Here is a 13,373-nt window from a genome sequence, read left to right on the forward strand (position 1 = left end):
CCCAGCGCACTGTGATGCTGTGAGAATCACCTCCTTAGTCTCTGATCCTCCCTCGGCCTGTCTCACCCTCTCTCTGACCCTCTGAGTTTTTTGAAGGGGTAACCAAGAAGGTAGATGAGGGCAGTGCAGTTGATGTTGTCTACATGGGCTTTAGCAAGACCTTTGACAAGGTACCGCATGGTAGGTTGTTGCATAAACAAAGAACAAAGAACAGTACAGCACAGGAAACAGGCCCTTCGGCCCTCCAAGCCTGTGCCGCTCCTTGGTCCAACTAGACCAATCGTTTGTATCCGTCCATTCCCAGGCTGCTCATGTGACTATCCAGGAAAGTCTTAAACGATGTCAGCGTGCCTGCCTCCACCACCCTACTTGGCAGTGCATTCCAGGCCCCCACCACTCTCTGTGTAAAAAACATCCCTCTGATATCTGAGTTATACCTCGCCCCTCTCACCTTGAGCCCGTGACCCCTCGTTATCGTCACCTCCGACCTGGGAAAAAGCTTCACCCTATCGATACCCTTCATAATTTTGTACACCTCTATTAGGTCTCCCCTCATTCTCCGTCTTTCCAGGGAGAACAAGCCCAGTTTACCCAATCTCTTCTCATAGCTAAGACCCTCCATACCAGGCAACATCCTGGTAAACCTTCTCTGCACTCTCTCTAACGCCTCCACGTCCTTCTGGTAGTGCGGCGACCAGAACTGGACGCAGTACTCCAAATGTGGCCTAACCAGCGTTCTATACAGCTGCATCATCAGACTCCAGCTTTTATACTCTATACCCCGTCCTATAAAGGCAAGCATACCATATGCTTGCCGGGTCCGGGTCCGCGAGCCTCTCCCTCCCCTCACCACCCCCCATCTCCCCTTCTCACCACCTCTCCCCTCCCGTCTCTCCCCCCCACCACCCCCACCAGGAGTGTCTCACTCCAGGTCTACAAGTGTAGAGGCTGGGGACGAGCTGGGGGCTGGGACAAGGCTGGCAAAGAAGAAGAGCACTCTGGGGGAGGATGACCTCACTGGGCCTGGAGGTCTGGAGTGCATCTACTTCAATGCAAGGAGCGTAGCAGGTAAGACAGACGAACCTAGGGCCATAATGCTCACGAGGAATTTGGATGTGGTTGCGGTGACGGAGACTTGGTTGAAAGAGGGACAGGACTGGCAGCTGAATATTCCGGGGTACAAGTGTTTTAGGCGAGACAGAGGAGGGGCCAAAAGAGGTGGGGGAGTAGCAGTATTAGTTGGAGAGCATATTACAGCGGTGCAGAGGGAGGACAATTCAGAGGGGTTGTGTAACGAGTCACTCTGGGTGGAGCTTAGAAACAGGAAGGGCGCAGTCACTATGTTGGGGGTGTACTACAGGCCCCCCAACAGCCCAAGGGAAGTGGAAGAACGGATATGTCAGGAGATAATGGATCGGTGCAGGAAAAATAGGGTTGTTGTAATGGGAGACTTCAATTTCCCTGGTATAGACTGGAAACCGTGTAGGGCTGGGAGTCTGAATGGGGAGGCATTTGTAAAATGTGTACAGGAGGGTTCTTTGGAACAATATGTAGATAGCCCGACTAGAGAGGGGGCTATACTGGACCTACTACTGGGGAATGAGCCCGGTCAGGTCTTCAAATTTTCGGTAGGGGAACATGTGGCAAATAGTGACCACAATTCTGTTAGCTTTAGGATAGTGATGGAAAAGGATGAGTGGTGTCCCAAGGGTAAGGTGTTGGATTGGGGGAAGGCTAACTTTAGTGGGATTAGGCAGAAATTGGCAGCTGTTGATTGGGAGAGGCTGTTTGAGGGTAAATCCACATCTGGCATGTGGGAGTCTTTTAAGGAACAGTTGTTAGGGCTGCAGGATAGGCATGTGCCTGTAAAAAAGAAGGATAGGAAGGGTAGGATTCGAGAACCGTGGATAACCAGGGAAATTGAGGGACTGGTCAAAAAGAAAAGAGAGGCGTATGTTAGGTCCAGGCAGCTAAAAACGGAGGGAGCTCTGGAGGAATACAAAGAAAGTAGGAAAGAACTCAAACGGGGAATTAGAAGAGCAAAAAGGGGTCACGAAATGTTCTTGGCAGACAGGATTAAGGAGAATCCCAAGGCATTTTATTCATACGTTAGGAACAAAAGGGTTGTCAGGGAAAAAATCGGACCTTTCAGGGACAAAAGTGGGGAATTATGCTTGGAGCCCAAAGAAGTAGGGGAGATCCTAAATGAATACTTTGCGTCGGTATTCACAAAGGAGAGGGATGTGTTGACTGGGAGTGTCTCGGAGGGGAGTGTTGAACCGTTGGAGAAAATCTCCATTACAAAGGAGGAAGTGTTAGGTTTTTTAGGGAATATAAAGACTGACAAATCCCCAGGGCCTGATGGAATCTATCCAAGGCTGCTCAGGGAGACGAGAGATGAAATTGCTGGGCCTCTGACGCAAATCTTTGTCTCGTCACTGGACACAGGTGAGGTCCCAGAGGATTGGAGGATAGCTAATGTGGTCCCATTATTTAAGAAGGGTAGGAAGGATAACCCGAGTAATTATAGGCCGGTGAGCTTGACGTCCGTGGTGGGGAAGTTGTTGGAGTAGATTCTTAGAGATAGGATGTATGCGCATTTAGAAAGGAATAAACTCATTAACGATAGTCAGCATGGTTTTGTGAGAGGGAGGTCATGCCTCACTAACCTGGTGGAGTTTTTTGAAGAAGCGACCAAAATGGTTGACGAGGGAAGGGGCGTGGATGTCGTCTATATGGACTTTAGTAAAGCATTTGACAAAGTCCCTCATGGTAGGCTGGTGAAAAAGTTTGGATCTCATGGGATAAAGGGGGAGGTGGCTAGATGGGTGGAGAATTGGCTTGGTCACAGAAGACAGAGGGTGGTAGTGGAAGGGTCTTTTTCCGGCTGGAGGCCTGTGACTAGTGGTGTTCCGCAGGGCTCTGTATTGGGACCTCTGCTGTTTGTGATTTATATAAATGATCTGGAAGAAGGTGTAACTGGGGTGATCAGTAAGTTTGCGGACGACACAGAATTGGCAGGACTTGCAGATAGTGAGGAGCAGGTCAGTGGGACTAGGCATAAAATGGTTCGGCACAGACAAGAAGGGCCAAAAGGCCTGTTTCTGAGCTGTAATTTTCTATGGTTCTATGGTTCATTGTCAGAAGCTACAGAAGGATATAGATAGGCTGGAAATTTGGGCAAAGAAATGGCAGATGGAGTTCAATCGTGATAAATGCGAAGTGATGCATTTTGGTAGAAATAATGTAGGGAGGAGCTATACGATAAATGGCAGAACCATAAAGGGTGTAGATACGCAGAGGGACCTGGGTATGCAAGTCCACCAAGATCCTTGAAAGTGACGTCACAGGTGGAGAAGGTGGTGAAGAAGGCATTTGGCATGCTTGCCTTTATAGGACGGGGCATAGAGTATAAAAGTTGGGGTCTGATGTTGCAGATGTATAGAACATTGGTTCGGCCGCATTTGGAATACTGCGTCCAGTTCTGGTCGCCACATTACCAGAAGGACGTGGAGGCTTTGGAGAGAGTACAGAGGAGGTTTACCAGGATGTTGCCTGGTATGGAGGGGCTTAGTTATGAGGAGAGATTGGGTAAACTGGGGTTGTTCTCCCTGGAAAGACGGAGGATGAGGGGTGACCTAATAGAGGTGTATAAAATTATGAAAGGCATAGATAGGGTGAACGGTGGGAAGCTTTTCCCCAGGTCGGTGGTGACGTTCACGAGGGGTCATAGGTTCAAGGTGAAGGGGGGGAGGTTTAACACGGATATCAGAAGGACATATTTTAAACAGAGGGTGGTGGGGGCCTGGAATGCGCTGCCAGGCAAGGTGGTGGAGGCGGACACACTGGGAATGTTTAAGACTTATCTAGACAGCCATATGAACGGAGTGGGAATGGAGGGATACAAAAGAATGGTCTAGTTTGGACCAGGGAGCGGCGCGGGCTTGGAGGGCCGAAGGGCCTGTTCCTGTGCTGTATTGTTCTTTGTTCTTTGTTCTTTGTTCTAATCCACCGGGAACTTACCAGAATCCAAAGAATTTTGAAACAAATACGCCTTCTTCACCACCTTCTCCACCTGTGCTACCACCTTCAAGGATTTGTGGACTTGCACACCTAGGTCCCTCTGTGTTTCTATACTCTTGATGGCTCTGCCATTTATTGTATAACTCCCCCCTACATTAGTTCTTCCAAAATGCATCACTTCGCATTTATCTGGATTAAATTCCATCTGCCATTTCTCCACCCAATTTTCCAGCCTATCTATATCCTGCTGTATTGTCCGACAATGTTCATCACTATCCGCAATTCCAGCCATCTTCGCATCATCTGCAAACTTGCTGATAACACCAGTTACACCTTCTTCCAAATCATTTATACATATCACAAATCGCAGAGGTCCCCTGCGGAACACCACTGGTCACAGACCTCCAGCCGGAAAAAGACCCTTCGACTGTTACCCTCTGTCTCCTGCGGCCAAGCCAGTTTTCTACCCATCTGGCTACCTCTCCTTGTATCCCATGAGCCTTAACCTTCTTAACCAATCTGCCATGAAGGACTTTGTCAAATGCCAGACTGAAATCCATAGAGAAGACATCCACGGCCCTTCGTTCGTCAACCGTTTATTTTAAATTAAATTAATTTCAGTTAAATTTCATGGGATCCGGTATGAGGTATCTAAATGGATACAAAATTGGCTTCTTGACAGAAGCCAGAGGGTGGTTGTAGAGTTGTTTTTCAAACTGGAGGCCTGTGACCAGCGGTGTGCCTCAGGGATCAGTGCTGGGTCCACTGTTGTTTGTCATTTATATTAATGATTTGGATGAGAATATAGGAGGCATGGTTAGTAGTTTGCAGCTGACACCAAGATTGGTGGCATAGTGGACAGTGAAGAAAGTTATCTCCGACTGCAAAAGGATCTTGATCAATTGGGCCAGTGGGCTGATGAATGGCAGATGGAGTTTAATTTAGACAAATGCGAGGTGATGCATTTTGGTAGATTGAACCAGGGCAGGACTTACTCAGTTAATGGTAGGGTGTTGGGGAGAGTTATAGAACAGAGATAGAGGGGTACATGTTCATAGCTCCTTGAAAGTGGAGTCACAGATGGACAGAGTGGTGAAGAAGGCATTCGGCATGCTTGGTTTCATCGGTCAGAACATTGAATACAGGAGTTGGGACGTCTTGTTGAAGTTGTACAAGACATTGGTAAGGCCACACTTGGAATACTGTGTGCAGTTCTGGTCACCCTATTATAGAAAATATATTATTAAACTAGAAAGAGTGCAGAAAAGATTTACTGGGATGCTACCGGGACTTGATGGATTGAGTTAGAAGGAGAAGCTGGATAGACTGGGACTTTTTTCTCTGGAGCGTAGGAGGCTGAGGGGTGACCTTATAGAGGTCTATAAAATAGAACATAGAAACATAGAACAGTACAGCACAGAACAGACCCTTCGGCCCACGATGTTGTGCCGAGCTTTATCTGAAACCAAGATTAAGCTATCCCACTCCCAATCATCCTGGTGTGCTCCATGTGCCTATCCAATAACCGCTTAAATGTTCCTAAAGTGTCTGACTCCACTATCACTGCAGGCAGTCCATTCCACACCCCAACCACTCTCTGTGTAAAGAACCTACCTCTGATATCCTTCCTATATCTCCCACCATGAACCCTACAGTTATGCCCCCTTGTAATAGCTCCATCCACCCGAGGAAATAGTCTTTGAACGTTCACTCTATCTATCCCCTTCATCATTTTATAAACCTCTATTAAGTTGCCCCTCAGCCTCCTCCGCTCCAGAGAGTACAGCCCTAGCTCCCTCAACCTTTCCTCATAAGACCTACCCTCCAAACCAGGCAGCATCCTGGGAAATCTCCTCTGCACTCTTTCCAGCGCTTCCACATCCTTCTTATAGTGAGGTGACCAGAACTGCACACAATATTCCAAATGTGGTCTCACCAAGGTCCTGTACAGTTGCAGCATAACCCCACGGCTCTTAAACTCCAACCCCCTGTTAATAAAAGCTAACACACTATAGGCCTTCTTCACAGTTCTATCCACTTGAGTGGCAACCTTTAGAGATCTGTGGATATGGACCCCAAGATCTCTTTGTTCCTCCACAGTCTTCAGAACCCTACCTTTGACTCTGTAATCCACATTTAAATTAGTCCTACCAAAATGAATCATCTCACTTTTATCAGGGTTAAACTCCATTTGCCATTTTTCAACCCAGCTTTGCATCCTATCTATGTCTCTTTGCAGCCTATAACAGCCCTCCACCTCATCCACTACTCCACCAATCTTGGTGTCATCAGCAAATTTACTGATCCACCCTTCAGCCCCCTCCTCTAAGTCCTTAATAAAAATCACAAAGAGCAGAGGATCAAGCACTGATCCCTGTGGCACTCCGCTAGCAACCTGCCTCCAATCCGAAAATTTTCCATCCACCACCACCCTCTGTCTTCGATCAGATAGCCAGTTACCTATCCAATCGGCCAACTTTCCCTCTATCCCACACCTCCTTACTTTCATCATAAGCTGACCATAGGGGACCTTATCAAATGCCTTACTAAAATCCATGTATATGACATCAACTGCCCTACCTTCATCAACACACTTAGTTACCTCCTCAAAAAATTCAATCACATTTGTGAGGTACGACTTGCCCTTCACGAATCCGTGCTGACTATCCCGGATTAATCCGCATCTTTCTAAATGGTCGTAAATCCAAATCTTTTTCCAAAGGTAGGGGAGTCTAAAACTAGAGGGCACAGGTTTATGGTGAGAGGGGAGAGATACAAGAGTGTCCAGACGGGCAATTTTTTCACACAGAGGGTGGCGAGTGTCTGGAACAAGCTGCCAGAGGTAGTAGTAGAGGCGGGTACAATTTTATCTTTTAAAAAGCATTTAGATAGTTACATGGGTACGATGGGTATAGAGGGATATGAGACAAATGTGGGCAATTGGGATTAGCTTAGTGATTAAAAATATAAAGGGGGCGGCATGGACAAGTTGGGCCGAAGGGCCTGTTTCCATGCTGTAAACCTCTATGACTTATGACTATCACTCTCTCTGTGTCTCTCTCTCTGTCTCTCTCTCTCTCTCACTGTCTCTCTCTCCCTGTCTCTCTCCCTGTCTCTCTCCCTGTCTCTCTCCCTGTCTCTCTCCCTGCCTCTCTCTCTCTGTCTTTCTCTCTCTGTCTCTCTCTCTTTCTCTCTGTCTCTCTCTCTCTCTGTCTGTCTCTCTCTCCCTGTCTCTCTCCCTGTCTCTCTCCCTGTCTCTCTCCCTGTCTCTCTCCCTGTCTCTCTGTCTGTCTCTCTCTGTGAACCTCTCTCTGACTCTCTCCCTCTGTCTCCCTCTCTCTCTCTGACCCTCTCTGTCTCTCTGTCTCTCACTCTCTCTCCCTGTGAACCACTCTCTGTCTCTCTCTCTGTCTCTCTTTGTAAACCTCTCTCTGTCTCTCTCCCTCTGTCTCTCTCTCTCTCTCTGTGACCCTCTCTCTGTGACCCTCTCTCTGTCTCTCTCTGTCTCTCTCTGTGACCTCCTCTCTGTCTCTCTCTCTCTGTCTCTCTCTCTCTGTCTCTCTCTCTGTCTCTCTCTGTGAACCTCTCTCTGACTCTCTCCCTCTGTCTCCCTCTCTCTCTCTGACCCTCTCTGTCTCTCTGTCTCTCACTCTCTCTCCCTGTGAACCACTCTCTGTCTCTCTCTCTGTCTCTCTTTGTAAACCTCTCTCTGTCTCTCTCCCTCTGTCTCTCTCTCTCTCTCTGTGACCCTCTCTCTGTGACCCTCTCTCTGTCTCTCTCTGTCTCTCTCTGTGACCCCCTCTCTGTCTCTCTCTCTCTGTCTCTCTCTCTCTGTCTCTCTCTCTCTGTCTCTCTCTCTGACCCCCTCTCTGTCTCTCTCTGTCTCTCTCTGTGACCCCCTTTCTGTCTCTCTCTGTGACCCTCTCTCTGTCTCTCTCTGTGACCCACTCTCTGTCTCTCGCTGTGACCCTCTCTCTGTCTCTCTCTGTCTCTTCTGTGACCCCCTCTCTGTCTCTCTCTGTGACCCTCTCTCTGTCTCTCTCTCTGTGACCCTCTCTCTGTCTCTCTCTGTGACTCTCTCTCTGTCTCTCTCTCTGTGACCCTCTCTCTGTCTCTCTCTGTGACCCTCTCTCTGTCTCTCTCTGTGACCCTCTCTCTGTCTCTCTCTCTGTGACCCTCTCTCTGTCTCTCTCTGTGACCCTCTCTCTGTCTCTCTCTCTGTGACCCTCTCTCTGTCTCTCTCTGTGACCCTCTCTCTGTCTCTCTCTGTCTCTCTCTGTGACCCTCTCTCTGTCTCTCTCTCTGTGACCCTCTCTCTGTCTCTCTCTGTGACCCTCTCTCTGTCTCTCCCTCTGTGACCCCCTCTCTGTCTCTCTCTGTGACCCCCTCTCTCTCTCTCTGTGACCCTCTCTCTGTCTCTCTCTGTGACCCTCTCTCTGTCTCTCTCTGTTACCCTCTCTCTGTCTCTCTCTCTGTGACCCTCTCGCTGTCTCTCTCTGTGGCCCTCTCTCTGTCTCTCTCTGTGACCCTCTCGCTGTCTCTCTCTGTGACCCTCTCGCTGTCTCTCTCTGTGGCCCTCTCTCTGTCTCTCTCTGTGACCCTCTCGCTGTCTCTCTCTGTGGCCCTCTCTCTGTCTCTCTCTGTGACCCTCTCTCTGTCTCTCTGTGTGACCCTCTCTCTGTCTCTCTCTGTGACCTTCTCTCTGTCTCCCTGTGTGACCCTCTCTCTGTCTCTCTCTGTCCAGGTGTTTGACAGTGCTGGATCATTCCTATCCTACATTAACACGTCTGCTGACCCTCTGTATGGACCCCAGGGGTTGGCACTGACCTCAGACGGACATGTGGCTGTCGCAGATTCGGGCAATCACTGCTTCAAGATTTACCGTTACCTGCAGTGAAGGAATGTTCCGGAACTCTGTGTGAGGGTCAATGGAAGCTGTTTACTTTCTGTGCAATTCAGTCCAGTCACGGATAAGCAGTGCTTTTGGGTTTGTGTTAGTGTTGTAAGTACAAGAGAGAAGCAACGTCCAACCAAGGCCCAAGGTCAGAGGCCACCATGGAGTGTCAAAGTTCACCATGGAGTGTCAGAGGTCACCTTGCAGTGTCCAGCGCTCCCATTTTCCAGAGAGATGGGTCACTCACCACCAACACTGGACAAAGGGGCCGAAGAGGATTAATCCAGCCCCACAATCGTCAGGATTGGTCAAAATGTTCCAGATTTCAAATGGGAAATAGACCAATTAAAACATTACACACAATACTGACCATCAAACCCTTAGCCCCGTCTCCACGGTGACTGAACTGGGACCAGTGTAACTGAGAGTCAGTGTGTGTGGAACCCGTACCCCAGTGAGAGTCAGTGTGTGTGGAACCCGTACCCCAGTGAGAGTCAGTGTGTGTGGGACCCGTACCCCAGTGAGAGTCAGTGTGTGTGGAACTGTACCCCAGTGAGAGTCAGTGTGTGTGGAACCCGTACCCCAGTGAGAGTCAGTGTGTGTGGAACCCATACCCCAGTGAGAGTCAGTGTGTGTGGAACCCGTACCCCAGTGAAAGTCAGTGTGTGTGGAACCCATACCCCAGTGACAGTCAGTGTGTGTGGAACTGTACCCCAGTGAGAGTCAGTGTGTGTGGAACCCATACCCCAGTGAGAGTCAGTGTGTGTGAAACCCGTACCCCAGTGAGAGTCAGTGTGTGTGGAACCCATACCCCAGTGAGAGTCAGTGTGTGTGAAACCCGTACCCCAGTGAGAGTCAGTGTGTGTGGGACCCGTACCCCAGTGGATGTCAGTCTGTGTGGGACCCGTACCCCAGTGAGAGTCAGTGTGTGTGGAACTATACCCCAGTGAGAGTCAGTGTGTGTGGAACCCGTATTCCAGTGAGAGTCAGTGTTTGTGGAACCCGTATCCCAGTGAGAGTCAGTGTGTGTGGAACCCGTACCCCAGTGAAAGTCAGTGTGTGTGGGACCCGTACCCCAGTGAGAGTCAGTGTGTGTGGAACCCATACCCCAGTGAGAGTCAGTGTGTGTGGGACCCGTACCCCAGTGAGAGTCAGTGTGTGTGGAACCCGTACCCCAGTGAGAGTCAGTGTGTGTGGAACCCGTACCCCAGTGAGAGTCAGTGTGTGTGGGACCCGTACCCCAGTGAGAGTCAGTGTGTGTGGAACCTGTACCCCAGGGAGAGTCAGTGTGTGTGGGACCCGTACCCCAGTGAGAGTCAGTGTGTGTGGGACCCGTACCCCAGTGAGAGTCAGTGTGTGTGGGACCCATACCCCAGTGAGAGTCAGTGTGTGTGGGACCCGTACCCCAGTGAGAGTCAGTGTGTGTGGGACCCAGGGTTTTCCAGTTTCTGGCTCTGTTGGGGCCTGTACCTAACCATATTCTGCGGAATGTATTGAGAGGTCAGGGAGGTCGGATTGATATTAAAGAAGCGCAAATTGATGTTAACGACTCTCATATGTCTAATGTGGGATCTTGCTGTGTGAGGATTTGTGGTGGAGAAGGTGGACATTGCGTGCATCCCTTTGCTGATAAACTATTTTTGAGAGGCAGAAGCATGCGATTCTGTAGAACAGTTCAGCCTCTGAACTCCGAACCCTGACCCTTGACCCCTAACTCAGCCCTGAAACGTCCTGGACTCTACCTCGAAACGCCGAGCCCCGCCCCCATCGCTGTCCCATTACGGGCAGCGGGAGGGTTCCTGAGGTTACTGGACCAATCAAATAGCTGATAGCTGGGGGGTCTCCAACATTCTCATTGGGGATTGGGCCCTTCTCAAACAGGAAGTAGAATGCGAGGGAGTCTCATCGTGGAAATATCTTTCAATGTGTGAATCAAGTTCCAGCATTCTTTATTGTTCATTTATGGGATGTGGCGTCACTGGCTCGGCCAGCAGCTACTGTCCATCCCTGATTGTCCTTCAGAAGGTGGTGGTGAGCTGCCTTCTTCAATGCAGGAGAGAGTCCTCCAGGTGTAGGTACATCCACAGCGCTGTTAGGGAGAGTCCCCGAGGCAGGAATCGCTCTGGGATGCGCAGATACTGCACTCGGACCTGGCAAATTCCACCCAATCACAGCTTGTAGTAAATACCAGGAAATACAGCCTTAGGGTAGATTCAGAGACAAGTGCACTGGTTAATGGTGTTATCCCGCTGGTTAATGACATTATCCCACTGGTTAATGGTGTTATCCCACTGGTTAATGGTGTTATCCCACTGGTTAATGATATTATCCCACTGGTTAATGACATTATCCCACTGGTTGATGACATTATCCCACTGGTTAATGGTGTTATCCCACTGGTTAATGACATTATCCCACTGGTTAATGGTGTTATCTCACTGGTTAATGGTGTTATCCCACTGGTTAATGGTGTTATCCCACTGGTTAATGACGTTACCCCGCTAGTTAATGGTGTTATCCTGCTGGTTAATGACGTTATCTCACTTGTTAATGATGTTATCCTGCTGGTTAATGATGTTATCCCACTGGTTAATGATGTTATCCCACTGGTTAATGATGTTACCCCGTTGGTTAATGATGTTACCCCGTTGGTTAATGACATTATCCCACTGGTTAATGCTGTTATCCCGCTGGTTAATGACATTATCCCGCTGGTTAATGACATTATCCCACTGGTTAATGATGTTATCCTGCTGGTTAATGATGTAATCCCACTGGTTAATGACATTATCCTGCTGGTTAATGATGTTATCCTGCTGGTTAGTGATGTTATCCCACTGGTTAATGACATTATCCCACTGGTTAGTGATATTATCCCACTGGGTTAATAACATTATCCCGCTGGTTAATGACGTTTTCCCACTGGTTAATGATGTTATCCCACTGGTTAATGATGTTATCCCACTGGTTAATGATGTTATCCTGCTGGTTAATGACATTATCCCACTGGTTAATGATGTTAGCCTGCTGGTTAGTGATATTATCCCACTGGATTAATGACATTATCCCGCTGGTTAATGACGTTTTCCCACTGGTTAATGATGTTATCCCGCTGGTTAATGGTGTTATCCAGCTGGTTGATGATGTTATCCCGCTGGTTAATGGTGTTATCCAGCTGGTTGATGATGTTATCCCACTGGTTAATGATGTTATCCTGCTGGTTAATGCTCTAACTATTTAATGCCCCTTCCCTGCTGGATAATCTCCCTGTTGCGGGTACACATACAGCATGAATCTGAATCTGGAGTTCAGAGCAGATCCTAGTCCCGCTTTTTATCCCTATCCCAGCTTCAATCCTGATTGGACCATGTGAATGTACCTAAAGGGAGTGGACCACTCGGGCCCTCCAGCCAGTTCGCCCAATTCTCTACGATCACGGCTGATTGTAACCTCAACCCTACATTCCCAATAACCTTTCACTCCCTGATAACCTTTCACCCCCCGATAACCTTTCACCCCCTGATAACCTTTCACCCCCTATAACCTTTCACCCCCCGATAACTTTTCACCCCCTATAACCTTTCACCCTCGATACCCTTTCACCCCCCGATCACCTTTCACCCCCCGATAACCTTTCACCCCCCCGATAACCTTTCACCCCCGATAACCTTTCACCCCCCGATAACCTTTCACCCCCTCGTTAATCAGGAAGCTCCTATCAGCATCCTCCTGTCCCAGCCCCCGTGCTTTCTCTGAGGGTTTGCCCCATTGACACTTGCGCTGAACTCCTTCAGGGGCTTTCGAGTAGGTTGACCCTAAGGTGAGAAGGGCAAGGGTCAATGTTTGACCTCAGGTTGTCTTCCCCCAGGGCTGGGTTTAATCTGATGTTTGTTTTAATGAGGGCAATGTCTCACATTTCGCACAGACAGCAAGGTGTAGCCCACCCTGGATTGAGCTTCCTGCCCCTTCCCCCCCCCCCCCTCCGTCGCCCCACCACACGGGAAGCAGCTGTACCCCCTGTATCCCTCACTCCTGGAGAGAGATGTACCCTGAACCTCACCAGTGCACGAGTTGTGGTGAATCCTCGCCGTGATGGATGTCCAGTTGATGTGGTGATCATTGGTGTGGTTGGTGTTGAGTGAGATGTTGTGAAATTCCTGCTGTGGTGGGTCGGCATCAAGGTTGCTCTCTGACCTTCAACCCCAGGCTCTCTCTCACCTTTGACCCTGAGTAGGGTGTCTTTCAGTCAAAGAATATAATAAAACAATGATGTGACCTTATTGCGTGTGTGATTCTTGGTGAAATATCTCCACTCTGGTACAATGTGTACCTTAGTTTAACGTTTCTGTTTATTTATGGGATGTGGATTTGAATGGTAACGTATTGGCCAGTTTAGGAGATTGGCAGGAGACTGTTAAAGGGAAACTTGGACAACGGGGCGGCACGGTAGCAGTGG

At 49.0% G+C, this 13,373-nt stretch overlaps 1 protein-coding gene across 1 annotated transcript in view; it reads left to right on the top strand.

Moving 5' to 3' along the window:
- Window positions 1-12,490, top strand: part of LOC144499486 (tripartite motif-containing protein 2-like) — a 76,469-nt gene extending 63,979 nt beyond the window's left edge. The window contains exon 8 of the mRNA XM_078221477.1: window positions 8,768-12,490. Coding sequence (XP_078077603.1) covers window positions 8,768-8,920 — 153 coding nt within the window. The 3' untranslated portion in view covers window positions 8,921-12,490. The remainder of the gene's footprint in view (window positions 1-8,767) is intronic.
- Window positions 12,491-13,373: the final 883 nt, after the last annotated feature.

This window comes from Mustelus asterias, chromosome 10 (assembly GCF_964213995.1).
Source record: "Mustelus asterias chromosome 10, sMusAst1.hap1.1, whole genome shotgun sequence".
Taxonomy (NCBI): Eukaryota; Metazoa; Chordata; class Chondrichthyes; order Carcharhiniformes; family Triakidae; genus Mustelus; species Mustelus asterias.